Source organism: Lissotriton vulgaris, chromosome 1_1 (genome assembly GCF_964263255.1).
Source record: "Lissotriton vulgaris chromosome 1_1, aLisVul1.2, whole genome shotgun sequence".
Classification (NCBI taxonomy): Eukaryota; Metazoa; Chordata; class Amphibia; order Caudata; family Salamandridae; genus Lissotriton; species Lissotriton vulgaris.
In genome coordinates, this window is record NC_141685.1 from 1130090932 (window position 1) to 1130118517 (window position 27586).

Sequence of the window (27586 nt, forward strand, 5' to 3'; positions counted from 1 at the left end):
GGGGGGTACCTATGGTACCCCCCTGCATTTGTATGCAGAAATCAGCAGGCACCGCACGGTGCCTGCCGCTTTCTGCATACAAATGCAATGTATGCATTTTTACCATTGCCGCGGGTGCAGCTTGAAGCCGCACCCGCCGCAATGGTAAAAATAGAGGATGTGACCGCCAGGGTGGCGGTCACATCCTAATTGGACAGGAGGGAACTCCGCAGGCCATGTGAAGGTTCCCTCATCCTCTATGGTCGCGGACGGACACAAGTCCATCCGCGATCATAATGGGCCCCTAGGTCTCCTCAGTGATGTCAAAAAAGATCAATAGTCCTGCAATGTCACTTCTTGTGATGGTACATGCAAATTAGAGGGGCCTCACAACATCCCTTTTGCCCAGGCCCCAGAAGTTCTAGGACCACCCTGGATCAGAGTTAAATCCATTGTTCTTTTGCTCACCACGCCACACTAGTTTGGACCCAGCCATGATGTGCATATGTGTGGCGTGGTGAGCAAAAAACAATGGATTAAAACCCAATCTGTGACTGAGGGTGAATGTTTGATTTGTTCAGCATTTCATCCCTCATTTGTTCCTTTTGCTTTTGTCGCCCTAAGTGGGAAGGTTATTTCAAGACGTGGGTCCTGTGCCACTGGATTCAAGCTAGCCTGGCTGATGAGGGGTGATACCTTGAAACCAGTCCCAGGATGCTTGTTTCCGGTCCACAGAGGACCTGGCTTGGCAGTTTGAGATGGTCTGTTGCAAGATCAAGACTGATTTGCATATGGCTGGGTCCAAAGTGGGGTGGCGCGGTGAGCCAAAAAACTATGGATTAAACCCAGATCTGTGACTAGGGGTGAATGATTTGTTCAGCATTCCGCCCATCATCCGTTCTTTTTGCTAGTGTCTGTAATATAGCACAGGAGCAAAGGCAAAGTGATTTCCTTCTTTACATTGTCACGCCCTCTTACAAAGGAACACCCCTTGTTATTGCTCTCTGGCAAAATGTGCACTGGTGTGATTCCTATCATGAAAGATGCCAAAGCATCCATAGGGGGACAAAAAGAAGGTGCACATGCCGAGAGCACCGCCACGGTATTTTCTGTAAAACAGCCCTATGTGGTGACATTTGCCTGGACTTCAAGAGATCATCTTGAAGTGAAGCAGATTGAGTGTGCCACACCTCATGCTGCCAGTCAGATTTCTGAAGGCTGCCTGGGTGACATGACCATGTTGTGGTTGCAGTGGGATAACTGCACTGCACCTCCTTCTGCTGAAGAAGCCCAGAACCTGCTGGTTTTCCAGTCAGCCTGTGCATGCAGCCTTTCACCTAGTTGTGGATCATCCCGAAACTGTTAATACCTTTCAATTTACATCTGTTTTGCCAAGTAGACTCATAAGAATCAACATATCATCTCACCCAGGTCACCAGCATTGAGAGGTGTTCCCAGAACCAAACACTGCCAATCTGTAGCTTACCCAAAGCATGATTTGAAGTGTCGCTGCCTTTCAGCCAGTTGTATTACTCTGTTTGTGGATGTGTGCCCGCTACAGGGACCCAAGTTCAGTTGTTTACATCATTCCAATGGTTGCCAGCTAGGACTTTCCTCCATCTCTGGCAGCCAATGGCCCTTGCTGCAATCTAAGGGTAAGGCCCTAAGCTGCTGTATGCTCAGTTGCCACCGTTGAGCATTATTTCCCTATTTCTTCTGGCAAAGTGTGGACCTCATTCTCTAAAGCCTTGTTCAGCCAATCTTGATACTTTTTCCAAGGGCCCCAGTAGGATTAGACTAGTCATCTGGACTGCACTCCAGGATAGGGATAAATTCCCTGGGATTCATTGCGATACTGCACACAACTGCGCCCTCAGTGGAACCTTGCTTTCCAGAGGTACATGTTTATATTTCAGACATATAGTACGAGGGGGAGAGCGAGGGGCGCTAGGTGGCGCGCAACGAAGATGGCCACGAGCCTGTGAGGCTCTTCCCAGTCTGGGAGATAAAGTCTTTATAGGTCCCATCCTGTAATGCCATAAAAACCTGCAAATTACCAGCAGTGAGGGGGAACATCAATACATCACAGCGGTGAGGTTTCGAAGGCATCAGCGCCCCGTACGACCTCCTGAAGCCGCAGGAAACACCTGCGGCGGGAGGAGGAGCCTGGTGTACCCAGACGGCAGCAGAAACTACTCGAGCCCATGGCTGCTCATGTGTGCGTGGGCCTCACCGCCGGCCGCAGCGTGTCCGGGGTCGCAGGAGTAGGCGCAGCGGCGCGGACGGAGACCCGCGGGGACACCCTGGCTGCGCAGGAGAGGAGAGCTGCATTGGAAGTAAGATGGGACAGCCGGGAAGCTTCTCATTGCAAACACATGGACTGTCTGAAGGGCCGGTGGGGAGAGTCCCTGAGTGTGAGTGCGAGGTGTGGTTACCGCGGGGCCCAGAGGGACAGCGCTGAGCCTTGGAAGTGCGGACAGCGATCCCCCCCTGATGTGCGCAATTTGTATCAGTGAAACACGCACAATATTACAGGGGGAGGTGCTGCGCGGCCTGCGCTGGTCCTGACGGCCATCTCGCCTACATCGCTGGTGGGGCCGCCTGCCATCTTGTGCGCCCAGCCTGGGACCCTGAGCCTTGCAGTGAGTGACATAAATCCCTGATAGAGAGCCTACTCAGCCCCCCCAGCCCCCACAGGATATCGCATCTATGGTGTACTTACGCTGACTTTAAACAGTGAATTCCTGCTAAATACCTGCCGCCTGGGAGCCGGTGCTGAGCCCTGAACTGCTGACAGCAGCAGCCGCCATTTGGAAGCACCAGTTGCAGAGGTGTTCTTCAGCCTCGGTTGTTCCCGCTATTGAACAATCCGAGGAAAAAAAGGCAGATACTGAGGTATTTAGATAGGCTTGAAAATACCAAAGATCAGAATAGATCGTGCACAGCTTGTACTTTTCCCTCTGTTTGACAGTGTACCATGCTCCTGGGAATCACTCCCTGCTCGGGAGTGTAAATAATAAACACTCTGGTAGCAACCCCAAATCCTTAGGGTGTCTCCCGTGGCAAAAGTGTAAGATGCTGTTTATACAGCCAAGGACACACCAAGGATTTGGGGTTGCTACCAGAGTATTTAGATATGCACCATATTAGTATTGCCCTATTTCAGGAGACACACCTGCACCTAGGGTCTAATCCCCTATTCGCCACGAGATGAGCATCACATCGTTGCTTCTAGTCTTACTCAGGATACTCAAGGGGAGTTGCCAATCTTATTAGAAGAGGAGTGAGATTTGAACTGGGAGGCTGACTTTGACGGAAGGTATTGTCTCATTTGGGGTAGGCTAGCAAATAAAGATGTAAAGATTGCAAACTACTATGGCCCCAACATGGATGATCCACACACTCTACTCCTGCTCTGGGGCAAGATACAAGCAATAGGCTCCACGTATGTAATCTGGGGAGGAGATTTTAACATTGTAATATGCCCTCAGCAGGATAGGACCCATGCCACCCCCCTTGCACTATACCAACACACAGGGAGCGCTAAAGGATCTGATAGACACAAACTACCTACTAGACTACTGGAGATACAAACACCCTACACTGAGAGAAGGCACGCACTTCTCAGCGGTACACTCCTCGTGGTCCAGGCTGGATTATCTGATTGTGTCGCTGGGCATGGCACGCTGGCTGGAACAAGTGGAACACTTTCCGACCACTCCCCGGTGAAGGGTACTATACAGATTCCGGTTGACCAAACCCCGTACGTCAGCTGGCGCTTGAACCCCCTGCATTTGGTCGATTCAGTTTTTAAGGAGGAGTTTGGGCAGGAGGTACAGAGCTTTTTTGAGAGGAATATTACACCAGAGATTAGTCTCACCACAGTATGGGAAGCATTCAAGGTCACAATGAGGGGGTTGTGCATCTCTAAAGGGGGAGGCATCCTCAGGGACATCAGGCGTGAACTAAACAACCTTGAGAGAGACATCAAAACTCTAGAGAGGGACCTCACAAATGATACGGGGGCTAATACGACCAAAGCAAACCTCCGGGACAAAATGATGGACTATGAAAATGCGGCCGAACGAGAGAGCAAATTCAAGGGAAAATATCTCAGGGCTAGAGCATATGGGGAAGGAGACCGACCCGGTAAGGTCCTGGCGAACGCAGTGCGCCAACCCAAATTCTCCAACTACATCGCAGAGATTCAAGACTCACAGGGTAGGCCACACAGAAATTTGCCGGACCAACTCCAGACATTTGTGGAGTACTATAGGTCCTTATACACCTCTCAGAGAGAGCTTCCACTCGACCTCCCACAGTATTACGAAGACACAGCTCTGGCCTGGTTAGAGGACACACAGCGTACATTATTGAGCCTAGACCTGGAAATAGATTAAATAAAAGAGGCGTTAATGGGGATGATATCGGGACATGCACCGGGGTCGGACGGTCTGCCCATCGAATTTTACAAGACGTATCTGCTACTTCTGGCCCCAGTATTGAAGGATGTATTTTATAAGGCGTGGGAGGAAGGGTGCCTCCCTAGAACCATGAGGAAAGCCCAAATAGTTTCTCTGCTTAAACCAGATAAATCTCCATTTCTTTGTGAATCATACCGCCCCCTTTCTTTATTAAACTGTGACACTAAAATCCTTGCTAAAAGCCTCTCCAACAGACTCAGCCTTCTGATGGAACGCTTGGTGTTGCCAGATCAAGCGAGCTTCATTCCGAACAGAGCCACTGCGAATAACCTACGAACACTCCTGGCCGTTATGCAGGATATAGATCTGTATAGCTCAGAAGTGGCAGTTTTCCTAGACGCTACCAAAGCATTTGATTCTGTGGAGTGGGATTTCCTTATTGGCACATTGGGCTATATGGGAATGCCCTTGTCTTTTCTGAATTGGGTGAAATTCATATACATGAATCCGATAGCAACGGTGCTGCTAAATGGCGCTCGCTCCCATAGTTTTACCATCTCAAGAGGCACCTGGCAGGGCTGCCCACTATCCCCCATTTTATTCGCCCTAGCAGTCGAACCCCTGGCGGCAAAGATAAGACAACACCACCAGGAACGGGTACTAGTATACCCCTCCCGACAGCTGCTCATATCCCTATACGCGGACGACATTACTCTATATATTAAAAAACCCCAAGTTAATCTAAACCCGGTCCTTCGTGAAATGACCAAATTCAGCGACATCTCAGGGATCCAAATAAACTCGGCTAAATCGGCGATTTTCCCGCTAATGGACAAAACCACTGCATACCCCTTGGACTACCCTATAGTTTGAAAAACCGATAACATTAAATATTTAGGTATACATATTTCCCGTGAAAAGGATGTACTCATGCGCACAAATTATGGCATTGCTATAGAAAAGTTCACTGACAATATACACAAATGGATACACCTACCCCTATCGATGGCGGGAAGAATCTCCCAATAAAAATGGTCATTTTGCCAAAACTGCTTTATCTCTTTATGAATATACCCTATCACCCGGGAAGGTTTTTTTTTTTTACAACATTAAACACGCAACTCACACGTCTAATATGAGGAGGCAAACCAGCGCGGCTACGACTGAGCACACTAATGCTAACATATAATCAGGGAGGGTTTGAAGTCCCTAACTTGGAGTACTATTATTATAGTGCCCAGGCGCACTTTGCCTCCTACTGGTTTCATACCCCCCTTACATGCCACATCTAGCAGTGGAAGATGGCTATATGGCCCAGATTCCTACCACTGGATACCCGTTTGTAGAGGTAAAGGAGCAAGACAGAGACCCGTCTACAGTGGACTGCACCAATATAGCCTGGCTCGGAATTGCCCACAAATTGAATGCCCCAATGATATATTCCCCCATACTCCTGATACACCGCAACCCCCTGCAGCAGGTCACTAGTGAAGGGATATATAAACGGATGTTAGAACCATTGCAATACACCACATGGGGTGAAATATGTGGGGGGGCATTCCGATCCAGGGAGCAATTGTTTGGAGCACACCTCCCTCTACCATGGACCTATTTATGTACATAAGACTTTGGCAGAGTGCCAAGGAAGCTACTCCGGCATTCCCGCAGAGCCTCCTATACTGGCCCCTTTGCATACCCTGCTACAGTCAGAGGCCCCCAAGCACGTTACTTCTCTACTATACAGGCACCCGCAGGAGGCGGCCCTTACACAACCATCGCCTGCTCGAGCTGACTGGAACAAAGATTTGGGAGGCCCCTCTGGCAGATGAACAGTGGGAATTTAGTTGTAGGCAGACAGAGGCGACCTCATCTAGCAGTCGACTAAAATGCATTCACTACAAATTCCTACATCGCCCGTACCACACCCCTATCAAACTACATAAGTTCCTCTTAAGAGATGACGATAAATGTGCTAGGTGTCGGGGGGAGGGAGCAGACTTCTTGCAACTAGCGTGGCAGTGCCCGCAAGTGAGGGAATACTGGGAGCAGGTGTTTGCGGGGCTCTACAGAATGCTGGTGATACAGATACAACCATCTCCCCATATAGCTCCGCTGGGCTGTATACAAGAGATCATCACAGCTCATAAAAAATTCTTAGCCTTTAAGTTTACTCCTGGTGAAGCGCCAAGTGGCCTGTCGGTGGGGCAGGGGCCGTGCACCTAAATTTAAAGACTGGTTACAGGACTTATCTACCTGGCAAGGACAATTGAAGTGCTATGCCGAAATTTTATCCCTGAAATCAAGACCGAAAGATATTTGGGGCCCCCTCACTGCATATCTCCTTGAACAGGCAGCAGGGAAGACCAAGATGCAACGAGAGGGGAGACTGAGGCACCTATAGAGGTGGAACCTACTAATGCCCCAGCACATCTACTGGGGTAACTTGTATCCTTGATCTATAGTGCGAGGGGCAATGATGGAACGTGGTGCAATCTGCGCACGATGAGAATATGTTCTGGTGTCCTGACATGTGTATAAAGCATATATCCTGCCTGCTGAGGTAGCAAACACACGGACTAACCTAAAGACACTCTATAGGGCTTCGCCCCTTGAGTCGAAAGAATGCCAATGTCCGCTCCACGTGATATGACTGAGTTTATTCGTATAAAGACAGATGCTTAATGGGCTCACGGGGGTTGATGTTCTTGTTTTTGTTTAGGGCACTGGTACTTCTGATATATTCTATGAAGAGCTTTGCTATAATCCAAATGTGATCACATATTGCATTCACTATGTAAGGTATGCCTTGTACTGTGCCAAGTTGACCGAAATAAAGGTTTTTAAAATAAAAAAATATATTTAAAAAAGACATATATTACGAGGGCATAACCACAAGTACTCCATTACTCACATTTAGTAGTAACCCCATACCCCTATTCCACCCTCTCGCCATTCAGAAGCACTTGATCCCCAAGGCAAAACACGTCTGACACACACACATCCAGTTCAATGGTGATGAAACCTGAACAAACTCCTCTGGAGACACTTCTGCCACCCATACTCCTTCCTACCCCAAACTGGGCAAGTCACCACCGAGCAAGAAGAGGAAGTTGGCACCTACCATAATTTCTCTGTATTTTCGCAAAGTGCCTTAAGTAATAGAATGCAATAAAATTGAATTCTGCAATTAAACAAACTACTCAGTAGTGCAAAGAGAACAATGATTTGCTTGGTTCCTGGTATCTTTTCAGGGCCACATTCTTGGAATCTCTGTCTATTGCTGAGAAAGGCAACACAATTCTATTATTTCTAGAACGTGTGTGGACAACGGGCAGGCACAACACTAAACTCATAAATAACAAGGTTGTTTAATGGAAGATACCCAAAGCCAGACTAAAGTGTCTGGAGAGTTCATAGATCGCAACGGTGCAAGTTCCTGCAACATCCTCATGTAGTCTTTGCAAAAAAACCTACGTAGAAAATGCACCAAATGTGTTTGTGCATCAAGTCATAGTATCTCTCTAAGGAGGGTAGAGGCCACCAAGAGTTATGTATAGATATTTCCTATGAGCAATCTTCATTAGAGTGTGGACATTGTAAAAGTTGAAAACAAAACATTTTGAAAACAAATTGTTGCATGCATGATAACAGAAGCCTGTCTCCAACATAGAGTGCCTGCTACTGAACTTAAATACACAATCAACTTTTGTTTAACTCATGAGCTGTCAATCTGTGCAAAACATGGTTGTTGGGGGGTCTGGTAGCTAAGTACATCTTTAAAAGTTGTAAAGAGGTATCTGCCCCATGGCAGATAAGTAGCACTGAATACGAACAAGACAATTATTTAACTTTTGGTACCACTTAGCAGAGAGGGGTGTCACTATGAACGTGCCCGCTTTGATCCAATACTTTGGATAATGGCTATTATGGACAAAAGGAAGCTGCACTCAGCATGTCTCCAGCTGAAAGCAGAAGCTTCAGATATAAATGGGATCTAGCACACCTTTTTCAGAGGCATTTGAATTTATTTTGGTAGCACTGTGCTAGCCAGTGAAATTACCGCTGGCTCAGGCATTCACTTGCTCATCAATCAATCAATCAGGGGTTTATATAGCGCACTACTCACCCGTGAGGTCTCATAGCGCCTTGGGGGGGGGGGGGGGGGGGGCAGCGGATCAGTCGAAGAGCCAGGTCTTGAGGTCCTTCCTGAAGGTGTGCAGGGTTGGTGAGTGTTTGATGTTCACGGGGAGCTCGTTCCAGTTCTTGGCTGCGATGTAGGAGAAAGCTCTCCTGCCAGTTCTGTTTCTGCGGATGAAAGGGGCCTTTGCCAGAGCGAGGTTGGCGGAACGGAGGTTCCTCTTGGGTACGTGGAAGGATACTCTCTCGTTGAGGTATTTGGGTCCAATGTCATAGAGGGATTTGTAGGCGTGGGTGAGGAGTTTGCAGGTGACCCTTCTTTCGACAGGGAGTCAGAGGAGGTCTCGCAGGTGCTGGGTCATGTGTTCGTGACGCGGCGTGCCAAGGACGAGTCTGGCAGCGGCGTTCTGGATGGTCTGGATTCTGTATAGTAGGCTTTTGTTGATTCCGGCATACAGGGCTTTGCCGTAGTCCAGTCTGCTGGTTATGAGTGTGTGGGTGACGGTCTTTCTGCAGTCGGGGGGGGGGGGGGGGGGGGGGGGATACACTTGGAAGGTTTTGCGGAGGAAGCACAGGCAGTTGAAGCTGGTGGAGGCGACGGCATTGATCTAGCTGTTCATGGAGAGGGAGGAGTTGAGGATGATGCAGAGGTTGCATGCGTGGTCAGTGGGAGTGGATGGATTCCCGAGGACGGAGGGCCACCAGGTGTTGTCCCAGGAGGAGTTGCAGGATCCGAGGATGAGGGTCTCAGTCTTCTCTGAGTTGAGCTTCAAGGGGGCCATATAGACATTGAAGAGCATGTGGCTGAGAGAAGAGCCTTGGGGAACTCCACAGTTTATATCGGTGGCGTCGGAGAGGAAGGGAGGGAGTCTGATCCTCTGGGTTCTGCCAGAGAGAAAGGATCGGATCCAGTCGAGGACGGTTCCTTGTTTCCCTGCAACGTGAAGTCTGGCTGCAAGGGTGCAATGAGAGACGGTGTCGAAGGCTGCGGAGAGGTCTAGGAGGATGAGGGCCGCGGTGTGTCCTTAGTCTAGTAGTAAGCGGATGTCGTCGGTGGCCGGGAAGAAAGCGGTCTCTGTGCTGTGGTTGCTGCGGAATCCAGACTGGGAGGCCTCTAGGATGGAGTTATCTTCAATGAAGGTGGTCAGCTCGCCATTCACAAAGGGCTCAGTGACTTTCGCCGCGAAAGAGAGGAGAGAGATGGGCTGGTAGTTTTTCAGGTCCGTTGGGTCGGCCATGAGTTTCTTAAGGAGGGGTTTAACCTTCGCCCATTTCCAGTCGTCTGGGAAGATGCCGGAGAAGAGGGAGGCGTTGATGGTCCATCCCAGTTCAGGTGCGATAGCGGCAGCGGCCCTGTGGAGTATGTGCAGTGGCAGGGGTCCGTGGGGCTCCTGAGTGGGTTTTCTGCATGGTAGTTGTGGAGAGTTTGACGGTAGCGGCATTCCAGGTCATGATGGTTAGCCTATCGGCAGTGTGTGTGTGTGGGGGGGGAGAAGGTGTCGTCAGGCGTAGGTTCATTGAAATTGTCATAGAGGGCCTTGATCTTCAGGTGGAAGTATGAGCTGAGCTGGTCACAGAGTTGCTGGGAAGGTGTGATGTCCGTGGCTTCGCTGGGGGGGGTTTGTGAACTGCTGTATGACGTTGAACAGTTCCTTGGCGTTGGTAACGTTGGTCAGGACTTTGTCTCTTATGAAGGTCTATTTGGTGTCCCTTATGCGCTGGTGATATTCTTTCAAGGCGCCCCGGTGGTTATTCCATGCTTCCGTCGTTTCCTGGTTTCACCAGGATTTCTCTAGGTGTTTGAAATCTACTGGCAAACTCATCATGCATTTAGCAGCCTTGTTGACTTGGCATGAGTGACAGGCTGCCCTAGTGGCTACTTGAACATAAAATAACTTTTCATCATCAAAAAACCTTTATTTCGGTTCAGTGGCCATAAAAGAGCAAGTTTGCACACAACACACCAGATAAATAAAACAGTAAAAACATTTAAGATCATTTTTTATATCATATGGCATTTTATACAAATCTGTCAAGATACATATCAAAATGATCCAAATGGAGCAGATGAAACAGGGCAAGATAAAATAGATTTTTTTTTTTAAAGAGAGAACAGTAAGAATAAAATCCAATCCATCAAGCGAATAGGCTCTTCTGCCTAGGTCTCCACATATGATTCAAATACAGAGTAACAGCGAAATGATACATTGTCTTGTATCACTCCTTAAAATTCTAAACACAGTCCTATAATTGTTAATCCCACATTAAGACAGACTAGTAGAATCCACTTCCTTCTAAAACCATGGTAAGCTGGACAGAAGAGCACAACATGCCTCGGCGTTTCACCACCCAGGGGAAAAATTAGAGAACATATTGGGATCAGAGTTGTTGTGTTTCCAAGAGGCTGTGAAGGAACGCATGGGAAGAATCCCAAATTGAAATGGAACATATAAGGACTTGGAAAGGGGAGGTTCTATCTCCTCAAACAAAATGCCTCAAGATGGTAATTAGCCTTAAACACCAAGAAGGAAACAGTGAGGGATCTAGCCCTATGAGAATGTAGGGTTAGATTCTTAATATGGTGTCAATAGGCCCCTTTTAATTCAGACTTGGAGACCAAGATGACTTCTTCTGCGGGTGCCAAAAGATTCTCAAACCCAATCTGCCTAAATTGATCTTTTATAACCAGAAACCAGGGTTCATACGGGGTCAAAGCTGCCCAAATAGGTCTTTGAGGTCCCTACAAAAAGAAATAGGCTCAGGAACTAACCAAAGTCTCCACCAAAACAACAGCTTTAAACTCACTATATCGTTGATAAGTTTGAGGCCATGATCTAGCCATAGCGAGACCAGTGGGGTACTGGGAAGGAAGTTACTTTAGCTTCTCATAAATCGATTTTTAATTGACTCAAGGGTTCTACGGTCTAAAAAGGTCCACAGTTCTCCACCATACAATGCTGTCCCTAGGGCTTGACATTTGTAGATCTCAAAAGCTGGTGTGATTGGGCGAAAGGAGGAGCCATGATGAGCCTGCAAAATACTCTCACAATATTGCTCAAGCTTGAGCCTGCACTTTTGGACATGGGATGACCAGTCAAAACTTTCTGTAAGAGTGACCCTCAGGGAGATCCTGGTCTACCCGATTCCAGATTCCATAGGCTTTGTGCTCCTGGGCCTTCGGGACCCGCTTTTGGAGCACCAGACCAGGGCAGAGAAACACATCCTTTGGCTCTGCGTGGGTGCGGCCAAGTTGACCTTGGCTGCAGCATGGAAGAAGAAGAAGGAGGCCCCTGCTCTTTCCCTTTGGTTCGCTAGGTTGTGGAAGTTGCTGAGTGTGGAGCGTATGGCGGACATTTTCAGAAATGACTTTAAGAACTTTGCTTTCAAACGGGGCCCATTGGTCCGCTTTCTCTCTCGAGGGTTGCCGTCGGCGGTCTGCCCACCCACCATACGCGCCTTACATCTGTTTCAGGTGTGAAGTCTGCTTGAGCGAACGCCTGCTGCTAGGCTGCCACCACTGGGGGGAGGGAAGTAGCTGGGTGGTTGGAGCCTCTGGGGGGGGGGGGGTTTGGTTCGTTTTTCTTTTCTAGAGGGGGATGGGGGTTTTTGTTATTCCATATTTGGCCTTGCCGCACTGTCTTCCTCATGGCCAGGACGCTTGGAGGCGCAAATGGACTTGGTCGAATAAGCCTCTGACTTGGACAGCTTTGCCCGGTGCCAGTAAGGGCTTTTGCCCCTCCGGGACTTCTCGGGGGGTTTGATGCTGTTCCGGGCGGACTTTTGAGCATTATCTTGCCCTGAGCGATGACGCTGTATGACCCTTCATCACTATTATTGCTGCTTGGCCTTATTGAGTTGGCCCCTGCGAGGGCACTTTTTTGCATTTCATGTGATTCCATCCTTTCTCTCTTCTGTTATTTCTGTCTTCCTATCTTCTCAATAAAAATATCTTTAACAAAAAGAGTGACCCTCAGATAGTCAAACACCTGTACACGCTCCAGGGCTACGCCGTTAAAGGTTGGATTAGAACAGGGGTTAAAAACCATGTATTTATTTTTAGCGAGATTGATCTCAAGCCCCTGCTGACTGCAAAAGGACCCCAGGCAGTCCAAGAGTTCCTGAACCCTCATAGGAGATTTAGATAACAAAAGGGTATAATCCGCACACAGTAACGTCGGAATATTAACCCCAGCAAGACACGAAGCAACATCCTCACACATCTTAAATTAAGATACTAATTCATTAATCTAAAGGACAAATCGGAGGGGGGCCCAGAACACATCCCTGCCTCACTCCCCGATTTACAGGAATAGGATCTGTTAGCTCGTCCTGGAGCCTGCATCTAACTTGAACTTAGTTGTTAGAGTGTAATCTGATTAAGACTTTTAAAAGATTGGCAGGAACACACGATTCACCAAGGACCTTTCAAAGGGACTTTCTAGGCAAGAGGTCAAAAGCGGACCGAAGGACACATAAAAGTCTCTACCCAACTTTGATAGATAGGTGGCTGCTGCTTGTCTGAGACTTGGCTCCTCAGGATTAAATTAGAGAAAATGTTCTGCTGCTCACCTTAAAGTCTCCTACGGCCTTCTTCAGAGCTCTGTCCAGTTCATCGGAGGAGACGCGCACATAGGTGAATTCTATGAAGTCACAGTCTGTATCCTGCATGCCCACTGTGCCAATGGAGTATGTTCCCTCCTTCTTATAATGGAACTTGCCTGTGCTGCGGTGCAGGAGGATGGTGTGCAGCACTGCTAGCATTGCCTCCTCGATCTGCCGGCCTTCCACTGACACTTCGAGCACCTCTGATCTGCAGTTCATCTTGTGGGATGGCTGATGAGGCTGCACACACCTTCCTCTCACATGAAAGACAAGAACAGAGGAGAACCTATACAGACTGTTAGGGATAACAGTGTTCTATACTTAGCTGCTTCAGCACTATCCAGCTCCACATAATACTGGACAAGTGACAGCGGTAAAAAATACAGTGCTGTCCAGAAAGTAAACTATACAGACATTGCAAGGCATTTTTAAAACAAGCATTGGCAAAGTCAGTAAGTCTAGCCTATAATGACAATGCTTTGTGGCCATGCTGTACAGCAGCATGGCTAAAAACCATTTTTAGAAAGTGCTATGGGGAATCCACGGTAACATGTTTAAAAAAAAAAACACACAAAATGCCTTTTCTTAAATTATTTTTAGACATGTACTTTCCCATGCCCTTCCGCCCCACTCGTGTCTTTCTCTGGTTGGCACAAAAGTGACATCTCTAAAATACAGCAGAAGAATCCTTGGAAAACTTTGGAAGAAATCCCTGGAAAACTTTGGAAGAAATCCTACCAGAATAATGGAAATGTATCCATTTTACGCCACTCCAGAAATTATATGGCCACTATTGTGAAAACAAAATAAAAAAACACTTCTTATCCCCCACAACCGAACCTTGAACAACACCACTGCCAAACAGTACTCAACACTCTGACATCAGAAGATATCACCAACCCAATAAAAGCTGGGGCTCATCAGGTGACCCGCGTGTCCAGCATATTCAAGAATATATTTCTCAAATGTTCTATCACTCACCCGGGCAAGATACAAATCACTCATCCGTTTTTGGAACCCACACAAACGAGCACAAAACCACACACATCAAACTAATATTTAAAAAAAAAATCAGGCTCCAAGTCTGCTGAATCCACAACTTCAGAACATCCCTTTTTTAAACAAACAAACTGAAATAACTGCTTTTAAACAAATAACGCCATTCACTGAAGAGAATAGCCTGAGTTGTGACTACCAAATTGGAATCCTTCCTCTCTGGCAATGAGACATCACGGATCTCAACATGAGTTGGCATTGACAACAACTGGCTCCAAGGTCCTCGAGAGAACCGATAATTACTTGGAAGTGTGGTGGTAACTGCTACTGCGAATTCTGAATTATGAGTTTTGAGGGATTTTTTATTGGACTTGGGACAAACTGGGTGCCAGGTGCAACAAAAGTACAATAAAAATGCATTCCCTGTTAAATTTCAGGTCATTCCCAACTAAATTTAAAGGGATAAAATGCCCAGTAATACCAGAACCAGCAGACTTTGGTGGAGCATTCGCCAAAATCCTCATGTTATGTCCCATTTCTTCAACAAAACTCATAATATAGGATAATTACCAGGTACAAAAAATTCGAACACCTCAGTGTTGCACTTTATCAATACAATAATTATTTAATCAAACCTGGACCACTTTTAATGAGGGCCTAGGAAAGTGGCGGCAATAATTCTGCTGGATAGGTCCTAGGGTTCTCAAACAAGATATCACCCTACACTTTTATAAAGTCTCTATGACCTAGGAGCTCAGGGAATGTCCTCAAATGGGTTAAATATAATTTCGAAGACAAGGGGCTCACCACTTCACTTACCCCTTTCTTTTATGACCCATTCTACTCAACAGCTGGTGTATTTCAAAGCACAATCATTGCTCTCTTGTTCAACAACACTACCAGGCCTCACTTTCCTGCAATATCCGATGCTATAAGTATGCAAAAGACAAAACATTCTAGAGTTCGAAAACTCATCTGCCATTAACAGGCGTACGGTGAGCAAACGCCTGTAATGAGTTGATCACTGGATGTTTGCCAGCCACCCCACAGTTCAAGATCTCAAAAACAGACTCTTGCATGAGGAAACTAGAGTAACTAATACTTCTCGACCATATGGTCGCATAACTAGGACTCCCCACATTCAGCACAACAAAGCTTCCACATGATGTGAAGTCTTTGATGAGTTTTCCCATACCTCTAGTTGCCACGATCCAAGCTACCCTCACAATAGTACTCTTCAACCTCGAACACGTCAATAGACCCTTTCTTGGAACACTAATTTCAGTACTGTGTAAGCTACAAAGAATTTAAAGATGTGCCAGTAAGACAACTGCTTAAACAACATAGCCATAGCTAAATTATCTTGGCTCTACATTGGCCGCCTGTGGCCATAAGGAACACCTCTAAAACAATGTGCATAGCTTACTGAGCAATCCATGAAACTGCAAAACTCTTCCTTCAACAAAAACTCTAGACCGATCAGCAGTTAAGAGCTCTGCACTGAAGACGTACCCCATTATTTACCTGCCTTTCAAAAACACCAAAACCAGTGGATATGCCTCTGTGACGCCAAAATCTGAAATTAAATCCCAGCACAATTAAGGAGAATTGACAACCACCTCAAATACCTGAAGGCACTAAACGCATGGCTCATCTTCTCACTGTAAACAAAGGGTGCTGGCTGTGATGAGTATAGTTGGTAAATAAGTAAAAGTGACACCTCCACTTCCGTTATCTCACAGTCTCTGCAGCACTTCAATAACAAGCGACCTGACACATATTGCACCATTTTTGGAGCAGGTCTTTGAACCGTATGCACCGCAAACACCACTCACAATGTGCGAATAAAATATTTCCAACGAACGGTGAAAATAAGAGCGCCTTGAGGCCTCGTAAGGACAAGCAACATACAACCTCTCCAATACAATACCCTTTGGGAAGCAAAATACACCTGCCTATCGCGCTGGATGAAGGCCTTGTCCAACTGAGTGAAATGTTTGCCAAAGGTTCCTCAATTAACCAAACCTTAACTCTTCTACCCTGCATCTGAACTTTATCAACTTCAACTTACAAATCATAGTATTACCTTACTTCAGCTCTCATACTCCGCTTTGTCACTGCAGCCCCCCCCCAAATTGGATATCCCCCCATTACTCACTCAACTGACGACGTTATTCCTTCACCTCAGCGCTCAAACGCGGACCTCGTCCTCATTACGGTGCCTCGACTTCCCAACTTGTCACTGCCCTTAATTCCCATGACACCCTCTCCACTGTGTTTCAACTCCCCAACTTCCACCCTTCCCCTGTGACTTCAAGTCAACTCTCCCTCTTTTTGCACTGTGACACATTCCCTACTATTGCAGGTTAACTGTTCAGTCGCACTGCATTAGGCATACTCTTTCTTCGACTCCACTACTGCATACTTCAACCAAATCCATCAATTCCCCCCGAACACGGACCCTCGCTCTACCGCAATACCTCATAATTTCTGTAAACCTCGTCATCCTATATTAGCCATTGGCACTGGGCATGAAGTACAACCCCCCGCCGTCCAACCCCAACCCGAGCGATGGAGACCAGCTATGTCAACCCCTCACCTCCCTCATAGACGGATAAAGAACTCCCCGTCCTCACCTGTCTCTGTACTGACACCGTAGAGCTCCGGCATCACAACAAGCAGCGTCATAGGTCTCTACCACCTACGCGGGGGTGGCGGCAGTTACATAAGTGTTGTGTCGGCCAGGCAAGGGCATTTTGCATCCGCCGGGCGCAAACTCACAGCACAAATTTCAATGTAACTATATATAACGGATACGTTTTATCCGCTTCACGGGATACGGTTGCAGGCAAGCAAGATCCTCCCTCCTGTCCGCTTGGAATGGTCCCTCCCGGCTAGTCGGTCGATAGTCTCTCAGTCTCACATTCCGAGACATAGACACAGAAAGAGGACTTCCCAGCCATTTACCCAACAAGCATTTACAATGCAAAAGGTCTCAAATTTACGAGAGTTTGAGCTATTGGCATTGTAAATTAAAATGCCTTTTATTTATGTGTTATTTTTAAAACAGATAAATAAAAATATTGTCATTTACAAAAGCTTAAACTCTCGCAAATGCGAGACCAATTGCATTGCAAATGCGTTCAACACCGTGCTATCAAAATAAGATCTTTTTTAATAGTGCGGGGGTAGGGACTTTACTAACACCCAAACTAGGCCACAATAATAGGTTATAATAAAAGGTTGTTTGGGCGTGCGTTGAGAGTTAATGTATTCTACAAACCACTTTGGCCACTAAAGTGGTTGGGTGTATTTATTTCACCTTTTTATTTTTTATTCAATTGTTCAGTCCATTGACCATTAAGTCATATCACACAGAAATACAATATATTTTTAGTGACATTCAACCAGTTCCGATTCCGCTTTACTGAATCGACGCTGATAGGAGAGAGACGCTCACCGAGAGCAACGTTAAAAAATTAGAACTACTTTTAAGACCGCGTTCTCAACACAGCCATACAGAATCGAGCACAAAGAACATAGTGGAACTTGAAGAATAGAGGAGGGCTCCGCCCACACCCAAAACTTTCCCAGTGAGGCGGCCCTGAATGCGCGACTCCACACAACAATTAACATAAAATTGGTATTGGAACCGTCATTTGGCAATTCTCCAGTTATACAAAAGAATCCCTCCACATCAACCGACCCGTACATTATACGTGGTCAAATACAGCACCCAGGATCAATACCCCTGAATGTGGCGACCCGTCCTGGTCCTGAGTAGAACCCGGAAATAAAGTAGGGTTCTGAAAGGAGTCGACCCCCCCCCCCCCCCCCCCCCTGTTAGCTGCAATCTCCATCACCCTACTGATTAACGCAGTGTACAAACAAGGCAATCTGCCTGCTGTATTTGTTGTACCAGCTAGCTGTGTATGGCAGGTGGTGCAGCGCGGCTCCAAAAATTCTTCATAAACCATCACCTTAACCCGCGGAGCTACTTACTATTTTCTCACAACTGGGCCCATCATTCTTACCTTGAATTAATTCACACATTTACTCTGCTCCAAGGGTTCAGTAAGGATCCAAAAGAGAAGTCGCGGTGCTATGGCAGAGTGCCTGAACTAAACTTTATACATTATTTACAACTGCAGTTTTATTTCTTATACCATGGCTTCTAAAAGAAGAATTTAAAAAACACCCCACTATTCATTCATTAAATGGATCTGCTAGTAAAAGTTAACTAAAAGACAACAAGATCTGCTTAATTCTCCATTTATTTAATCTTTATTTAGAGATTTAATCTCCTAGCATGAGCTCTACGTTTTACTAAAATAAAAATATTTCAGTTATGCAATAAATCCCGAAAGAAAAGTTAAATTTCAATAACATTATTTATTAGCATGACAGCTTTGAAAAATAAGTCAGAGACATATTACCGAGATATAGAGATGTAGACATCAGCATAGAATGTAATAGTTCCAAACAAAAACCTCTCTGTCTGTCTCTCTCTCTCTCTCCAAGGACTTCGCACCCATTCAAAAGTTAAAGTTCAGAAAAATGTCAACGTCCCTGCGCCATAGGAAAAATTGCGCAGACCGACAGCATCTCGGGGTGCAAAGATCAGGTCAAAAAGCGAGCTTCTTTCAATGTCCCAAATGTCCTCTTTTAAACCCTTTTACACTAACTTATCTGTCTAAATTGGTAACTCTTAAGTCCTAGAATGTCTGTGATTGGTCAATTTAGAATCAGATGAGCAACACCTCATCGTTTTACAGTTCAATTTTGAGCGGAGTCATCCTTATATCGCGGATAACTGGGGTACTATTGTCCTGACTTTTACTTCCTTCGAAGTGTCCTTTAAATTGTCAGTTGATGTACTTTTCCCACGAATCAACATGCTGACTTCAACAAACTTGGCTTGGGCCCCATGAAATGGGCCACGCTGTCCTTGACCCATACTGATCAGTCACAAGCAGCTCGCATCTCCGATCTGGCGCCTGTGCACTTCTACCACCATCTCGGAAATTAAGTCAGCATCCATCTTTATTGGCTCACATAGGCCTCAATTTAGGAACTATTACAGAAACAAACACAAATAAATGTAAATTTACGAAAGAAAGCCCTTTCTGTTTAGCTCCCCTTTTCTAATGATATCCTGGTTAGTATTTACCTAGCTTTAAGCAACATATATGCGTGATTTGACTTACCAATCTTCATGATTTATGCCACAAATGAACAGACAATAGCACATTCATGCAATTCTCAATTAGATTACAACAAATGCGTACTCTTTATGACACAATATACGACAAATTAGTACATTATGCTTAGCAATTCCATGCAAATTAGTATCCCATGTGTATTTGTGTGTGTGCATTCTATTCCATGTTGGTTAATTTCAAAACCACACATTTAGTACTTATTACTGTTATGGAAAGTTAATCTCACAAGGGGTATACAAAAGTTTTTGTTTCCAACTTGCTCCATCAACTTTCCCCTTTGGTGATTTTATCACCAAATACCTCCCAAAAATGTAGACATTTTTTAACTCAACATGTTTCAATTTTTTTTAATTAGTACTTGTTACATTTCTGTTTCTTCTAATTTCTTTGTATCTTGATATTATTTTTCTTTAAATTGTTCCATCTCAATATAATCTTTTTCTCTTTTCCCTGTCATGTTTTTCTTCAATCTTTTTCTTCAAAGACCTTTTGACATTTCTTCTCTGCCTACATTGACAAATTAATCTCAAAATTAAGATCACTATTATAATTACAGTTACTGGTATTAGTATTTTACCTATTATAGATCTACTTATTTCATAAAACCAATTTCTAACTGCTGATAAACGTCTACCAAGTTTCTCAAGAACACCTTCTACTTCTAGTGGTTCTATTTCTTTATGCAATTTTGTATATTTGTAATGTATCTCTCAATGTTCTGACTCTTGTCAGGAATGTATGAACAACAGTGTTGGACTTTTAAAATTCCACAGACTCCTCCTTCTTTTGCCAAGATTATATCTAAAGCAAGTCGATTTTGCATTACCATACTTCTCATAGCAAACATTTCAGTGTTAACCATTAAAAATCCTCCATCTGTGTCTGTTGACAGTCTATCTACTATTGTTGATAATTTTCTAATTCGATTTGCATTAAATGATATGCCTACTGCTGGTATCAGTGCTCCAAAAACACCCCCTATTATTTCAATTACACTTTTTTTTTTCTATGACTTAGTGGTTTACCTATTTCATGAATTTCATTCGTACCTCTGTCAACATGAAAATGTTTTGGAAAAACCAATCCAATATAGCATGAACCATACCAGCGGTCAGGTAACCTATAATAAGCTTTATTCCCAGAAAGAAAATACATTCCCGGAAAAACTGGGTCATTTCCACCTTTAAATCCACATCCCCCTTTGATAACATATGTATCTTCACATTGACTAGCACCCACAAAGTAATTGTCTCTTTGAAAACATAATTTCCCTAACATTGGTGTATCTATACTTATAGCCACATTTACTTTATAGCCTTCAATATTTCCATCTGAAAATATCCATTTTGTGGATTTAGTCTGTTTCACTTTTTCTCGTCTCTTATATTGTTGTCTCCTTTCTTCTACCATATTCAGAAGAACTTTCTCTTAATTTCTCATTTTACAAGTCAAATTATGTTTAAAAGCATAATCATGTTTCAATTCTTGTGTTTCTAAGAAATATTCACCAAAAACTTTAGCAGGCTTAATTTGATTTAGTTCTGCTACAATGTTGAATTTTGCAAATACATCATCTGAATCAGGATAATAGTATTCTAATTTTCCAAATATATAAAATAAACTTGATATAACACTACAAGTCACTCCATATGTTAGCGGTAAATGGTGGTAGGTCACACCTTCTGACACAGATGAAGGCAGCTTTACACAAACATAACAATGGCTGGCAACAATGGTCCTCACATAATCAGACAATAATTTTGAAAAGGTGTATTTAGAAAAATCACTGATCGAATTATCTTGATGGATTTCAGACCTATATACATGTAATTTCTCATTTTTCAAATCATTATTTTTATCTTTCAAACTCTCATTTGTTTTCAGTCTTTCAATGTCAGGAGTAAAAGGAATAAAAATAGCAAGAATTAACCATATCAATATCAATATTCCAGTACAAATTAGCTACATTCTACACCATTTTCTAAAAATAGAACATTTGGATTTAGTCACTTCATTAGTAGCCTTTTTATTTTATTTTTTACACAGCAAAAATCTCAATCCTTTTACTTTCAGTTGTCTTCTTTTAACCTTGGTTTTACTTACAATGTTCCTTCAAATTCAATTACAGCTTTCGTTTAGATATATATATCCCTTTCGTTGCACTGTTACACTTTGACATTCTTATTCTTTTCTCTGTGCTACAATCTACTCACTTTTTGTCAACACCTTGACAATGCAAGTTCTCCTGACTGCTGTTTACTTCTCTTATTGTAGGTAGTACCATGTAAGTCCACTCAGGTGATTTGTATTTTTGATTTGGTCTCCTCACTCTTTTTGGCCTTTGTACAACTTCTATTTTCTTCGCCAACAACTCCTTTTAACTGGTTATTTCATTTACTTGATCCTCTTGCACTTTTGCTTTATTAACCAGATTAATTTTCATTCCATCAATTTCTTTAGGCCAATTATCGCCTTTTCTTACTCTTTTTATTTCAGGTTCAGTAGTGTTTCGCTCCACTCTCCAAGTTCGTTTTCTCAAACTTCTCCTCAAATCAGCTTCATCATCACTATCATCTGTCTCTGTTTCAGATCTTTCTGTAGTTTCATTTATAATAAACTAGCAGCCCGTCCCGACGTTGTCCGGGTATGAATTGCTGCCGGCCAGTAGTATATTGTTTTGAAGGATTTCGTTTTGATAGCATTTCTTATCTGTGACAGGCCTGTGAAACGCTCCGATTCGCAGTGCACTGCTGATGCACTTAAGAGTGCGCGTTCAGTAGTGTGTGAACTCGAGTTTCCCTACTTTATTTTTCCTTGCAATATTATATAGCGCAAGCTCGACAACATGGCATGAGCACAATTTACATTACAGAAGAACACATTCATTTGTGGTAGGCACGGGGAGACAAAGCGATTTGCCTGGAATCACAGGATTTTGAGCTGATGCCGCGATTCGAACGTAGCTCCCCAGCTCTAAAGTTCGCAATTCTAGAACTTGTGGCGGGAGGTGTGTCTAAAAGTGTATTTTGGTGCTGGCCATCAATGAGAGAGACCTGTGCATTTTTCAAATGGGTGGTGAAAAAATATGAGTATGTTGCTGGAGATGTGGGTCGCTGTGCCACCAATGTACTTACCGGGGGAGGGTAAACACCCATTATTCCGCAACTTTCTTTCCACATACCATCACTCCGCATATTTTCATTAAGAAAGTACCATGACTCCACAATGCCATTATAACGCATGGCATTACATTTTATATGCTTTTACCACGCATATATTTACAACGAAATTCGTTGTAAATGCATGAATGGTAAAAGCATGTTTTTTTTAATGTTTGGATAAGGTAAGTATGGGTATAGGGGTATATGTTTTGGGGTACTGAGGTATATGTTTTGGTGTGTTTGGGTATTTTAAGGGTTCAGATACAGTTTTGGGTTATGGGGTACAGGGGTAGTTTTAGGGTTTAGGGATAGGTTTGGGTTTTGGGGTATAGGGGTATTTTTAGGGTTCAGGGGTAGGTTTGGGTTTTGGGGTACAGGGGTATTTTAAGGGTTCAGGGCTAGGCTTGAGTTTTGGGGTACAGGGGTATTTTTAGGGTTCAGGGCTAGGTTTTGGTTTTGGGGTACAGGGGCATTTTAAGGGTTCAGGGATAGGTTTAGGTTTTGGGGTAAGGGATATTTTTAGGGTTCAGGGCTAGGTTTGGGTTTTGGGGTACAGGGGTGTTTTTAGGGTTCAGGGGTAGGTTTGGGTTTTGGGGTACATGGGTATTTTAAGGGTTCAGGGCTAGGTTTGGGTTTTGGGGTACAGGGGTATTTTAGGGTTCAGGGGTAGGTTTGGGTTTTGGGGTACAGTGGTACTTTTAGGGTTCAGGGCTAGGTTTGGGTTTTGGGGTACAGGAGTATTTTAGGGTTCAGGGGTAGGCTTGGGTTTTGGGGTACAGTGGTATTTTTAAGGTTCAGGGCTAGGTTTGGGTTTTGGGGTACAGGGGTATTTTTAGGGTCTAGGGATAGGTTAGTGTTTAAGGGTGTTGGGGTATTTTAAGGAGTAAGGGTGGGTTATGATTATGGGGTGCAGGGGTATTTAAAGGGAGCAGGGTGGGATTAGCACACAATATGAGACATGGCATGAAGGGCGGAACGTACCACACGCCCCCAGCGTTTGTCACGCCCCCAGCACACACCCACAGCACAATGCAGACGCGCCCACAAGGGACTACTTTTCTGGCACGGTTCTTTTACCTTTTAAATGTATATGGTGGGCGTCTGCATAGCCTATGTCCTTCTGCTGCAACTGCCCTTTCCAACGCTGTATTGGGTGTTGTGATTGGTGCTGTGGTTCCTAAGTTTACCCGCCTCAAAGGTTTGGGCTTTCTCTTTATTATATTAGTATGGATTTCACAGGATCTGATTCTTTTTCGGAATTTAAATTGTCTCTGGTCATTTCTTTCACTCTGTTAGGAATTTCTCCATAGCTGGTACCTGGAAGCTCATCCTCATCGTGAGTTTTTTCCTTTTCACCAGTTTTGAGATTTCGGTTCCTGCTTTCAGAGCTTTCAGAGCTTTCAGACTGTCCTTCAGTATTTTCCGAATTACCAGCTTTCTTTTCACTGTGCTCAATGTCCATGCTGGTATCAGTTGCTACCAAATCTCGACTTACAGGTCGATCTTCAATATTTGGTATTTCAACAATTTCATTTTCTCCTTCTGATGCAGAGCTAGTATCTGATATTTCCAGATGTCGATGAACAGGTCGAGCTTCAATATCTGGACCTCTTTCTGGTTCACCTTCAGTGTCTGAATCAGTGGTGCTTTCACTCTCCTGCAGATTTTCAGGCTCTGGCACACGAATAGTGTGACTGGCGTGCACCCATCTTTTGATTGCAGCACACTTAACTGCAGTGGTACTGACAAGAATGACTTGTCGTGGTTTTTGCCATCGAGGCACCAGACAATTTCTTCTCCTGTGAACCTTTATTCGCACCCAATCTCCAGGGACTAGGTCATGAGCTGGATGGTTTTCTTTCGTTTGTGACTCAGTTCCCACCTGATGGAACACAGAAGTTACTACGTCAGACAGATTTTTGCAGTAATCCAGTATGATGTCATCATTTATGCTCAACAGTCTATCAACTGGTACAACTGCTTGTCTCATTACTCTTCCGATCAAAATCTCATGTGGGCTCAATCCTGTTCTTCTTTCAGGAGTACTCCTCAGGGTCATTAGAACAAGTGGCAGTGCATCAGGCCATTTTAGTCCTGTAGCCAAACACATTTTGGCAATTCTGGTTTTTATTGTTCCATTTACTTGTTCAACCACCCTGAAGCTTCTGGTCTGTAAGCACAATGCAACTTTTGATGAATATCCAACTGCTTCACAAATCATTTGCATTAGCTTGTTGTGAAAATGTGATCCAGGATCTGTTTCAATAGTTACTGGGAAACCGTAGCGTGGTATTATTCTCACGTAACAGGAGTTTGGCAACAGTCACTCCATCATTCCTCCTAATGGGGAATGCTTCAACCACCCATTGTGGGAATAAATAAATGATCACAAATACATACCTAAGTCTGTTACATGGAGGAAGCTCAATAAAATCTAACTGCATTCTGGTGAATGGACCGCCCCCCCCGTCCTATGGTTCCCAGACTCACAACAGTTTTTCTTCTGGGATTCAGTTGTTGACAACCAAGGCATCTTTGACAAAGGCTTTCAGCAATCATCCTAAATTTTGGTTTGTACCATCTTTGCCTATACAATCTAATCATAGCGTCTCTACCAAAATGAGCTTGACCATGATACATTCGGGCCAAATTTGAGATCATGTTATCTGGCATTACTGGTCTTTCAACTTTGTAAACCCAGATTTCATCCTCTTCTCTTTGTCTACATCCTGCCTTTAACCAGTTATCCTTTTCTTCTTTACTAGCTTCTTCCTGCATTTGTTTTACCTCCTGCCATGTCTCCACTACGGTTGTTAGCATCAAAGGACTTGAAACATGTTCAGTTTGTCTATCCCGATTAATAGATGCTTGATTTTTGGCACAGTATTTTACAATTGAATCCACATATTTATTACCACGTGTAATGTAGTCATCTCCCTTTTTATGAGCTGCACATTTAACCACAGCTAGCTTATCTGGGAATTGTATGGCATCAATCAACATTTTAACAAATTCAGCATTTCTAATGGGGGATCCTGCCAAAGTCATATAACCTCTTTGGGACCACAATTGACCATAGTCATGGATAACCCCAAATCCATATTGACTGTCAGTCACTATGGTAACCCTTATTTCCTTTCCGAACTCACATGCTCGAATCAAAGCAATCAATTCTGCAATTTGAGCTGAACGGATTCCTTTCAGACAAGATGCTTCCAAGACATCTGCTACTGTACAAACAGCATACGCAGCGCTCAGTACACCCTCATCTGTTCTCAGACATGATCCATCCACAAACATCACATAGTCAGATTCAGGTAAAGGTACATCTTTGATATCAGACCTTGGTTTGGCGCAATAGTCTAGTACATCCAGACATTTGTGATCCACTTCATCTCTTACTTCCACATTCATGACATCCGGTAATAATGTAGATGGATTCACATTTACACATCTTGAAATTGTAACGTTATCTGCACCTAGAATTGTCTTCTCATATTTTGTCATTCCGTTATTGGTAAGGTACTGTGTCTTAGTTCTAGTGAGGAGAATCTCCACCGAGTGAGGCACATACACTCTCAACGGAAATCCCATCACTATACCTTCACTTTGTTCAATACTCATGCTTGTAGCAGCTACTGCTTTTAAACATCCTGGCAATGCCTTTGCAATGGGATACAAAACAGCAGAAAAGTATGCAATTGGCTTTCTCAGCTTTTCATGTCTATGTATTAAAACTGACAAAGCACATCCTTCCCTCTCACTGCAGTATAGCTCAAACTCTTTTTCATAATCTGGCATTCCTAAAGCTGGTGCTTCACATAGACTTGTTTTTAGCTGCTCAAAAGCTTCCAGTTCTGCCTTATTTAGAGTTATTGGGTCTTTTACATCTGCTTTTGTCAATCTCTGTAAAGGTTTAGCTATTAGTGAAAACCTACTAATCCATTGTCGACAATATCCGACCATTCCAAGAAACATTCTCACCTGTCTCTGTGTTTTTGGAGGTTTAATTCCTTGTATAATTTTGATTCTTTCTAAAGTGACCTGTCTAATTCCCTTAGCAATCTTGTGGCCCAAATATTGTACTTCTTTTTGACAAAACTGTAATTTTGACGGTGACACTTTATGTCCTTCGTCTGCCAGATGATTTAACAAGGTAACAGTGTCTGAAACACATGCTTCTTTTGTTTTTGATGGCAATAACAGGTCATCAATGTACTGCACTAGAACTAATGCTCCAGGTAGACTCAGATCTTCTAATGATTTCTTTAACAATTGATTAAAGATTGAGGGACTTTCAGTATACCCCATAGGAATTCGACACCATAAATGTAAAAAATGTAAATTGATACTTGTATAGCGCACTACTCACCCGCAAGGGTCTCAAGGCGCTTGTACGAATACCGCTGTGGAACCCATCCTGACTTTCCCTGTGAGGCGTCCACTCCTGGGCACCCCCAAGGTGGAGGCCAGGCATCCTTAGCGTTGTGGGGGCCGTTGTGGAGATTAAGCAAGCTATTGCCCAGAGTTGCAGAGTGGGACTCCATGATTGGAATAGGCACCGAGGCGAGAATTATCAGGTCCATGGAATTTTTGAGCCCAAGACCCGCCGAGGTGGGGAATTGAATCCTGGTCCCGGGCTAGACCTCTGCATCAGAGTCTGCCGCTCTAATCATTAAGCCACACATCTCTATGCTAAAATACGGTTTCTGAATTGGAATGCAAATATTGGTTGGCTTTCAGGGTGTAATGGAACTGTGAAGAACGCATTACATAGATCAATGACAGTATACCATTCTGCATCATGTGGAATTTGGTTTAAAATTACTGCTGGGCTTGGCACAAGTGGACAACATGGAACAACTATCTTATTTACCTTTCTCAGGTCCTGTACTATTCTGAACGTTCCATTGGGCTTTTTCAATCCCATTATCGGTGAATTAAAAGGACTGCTTTCTATTTCTCTCAAAATCCCTTGCGCAATCATTTTTTCTATCAATGGCGTTATTCTTTCAATTGTTTCAGCTGTCATCTTATATTGAGGAATATTCGGATAACTTACTCC

General features: G+C 44.2%; 1 protein-coding gene across 4 annotated transcripts in view; it reads right to left on the reverse strand.

Annotated features, from left to right (window-relative positions):
- The window catches only part of ATG101 (autophagy related 101), a 30554-nt gene extending 13533 nt beyond the window's left edge, over positions 1 to 17021 (reverse strand). Inside the window, exons 1-2 of one of the 4 annotated variants that reach the window (XM_086963771.1) lie at positions 16775 to 17021; positions 13110 to 13396 (exon numbers count right to left, since the gene is read on the reverse strand). In XM_086963771.1, coding sequence (XP_086819897.1) covers positions 13110 to 13396; positions 16775 to 16826 — 339 coding nt within the window. In that variant the 5' untranslated portion in view covers positions 16827 to 17021. Of the gene's footprint in view, positions 1 to 13109; positions 13399 to 16296 lie in introns of all 4 variants that reach the window. The other 3 variants (XM_086963775.1, XM_086963774.1, XM_086963778.1) reach the window with 3 other exon arrangements.
- Positions 17022 to 27586: the final 10565 nt, after the last annotated feature.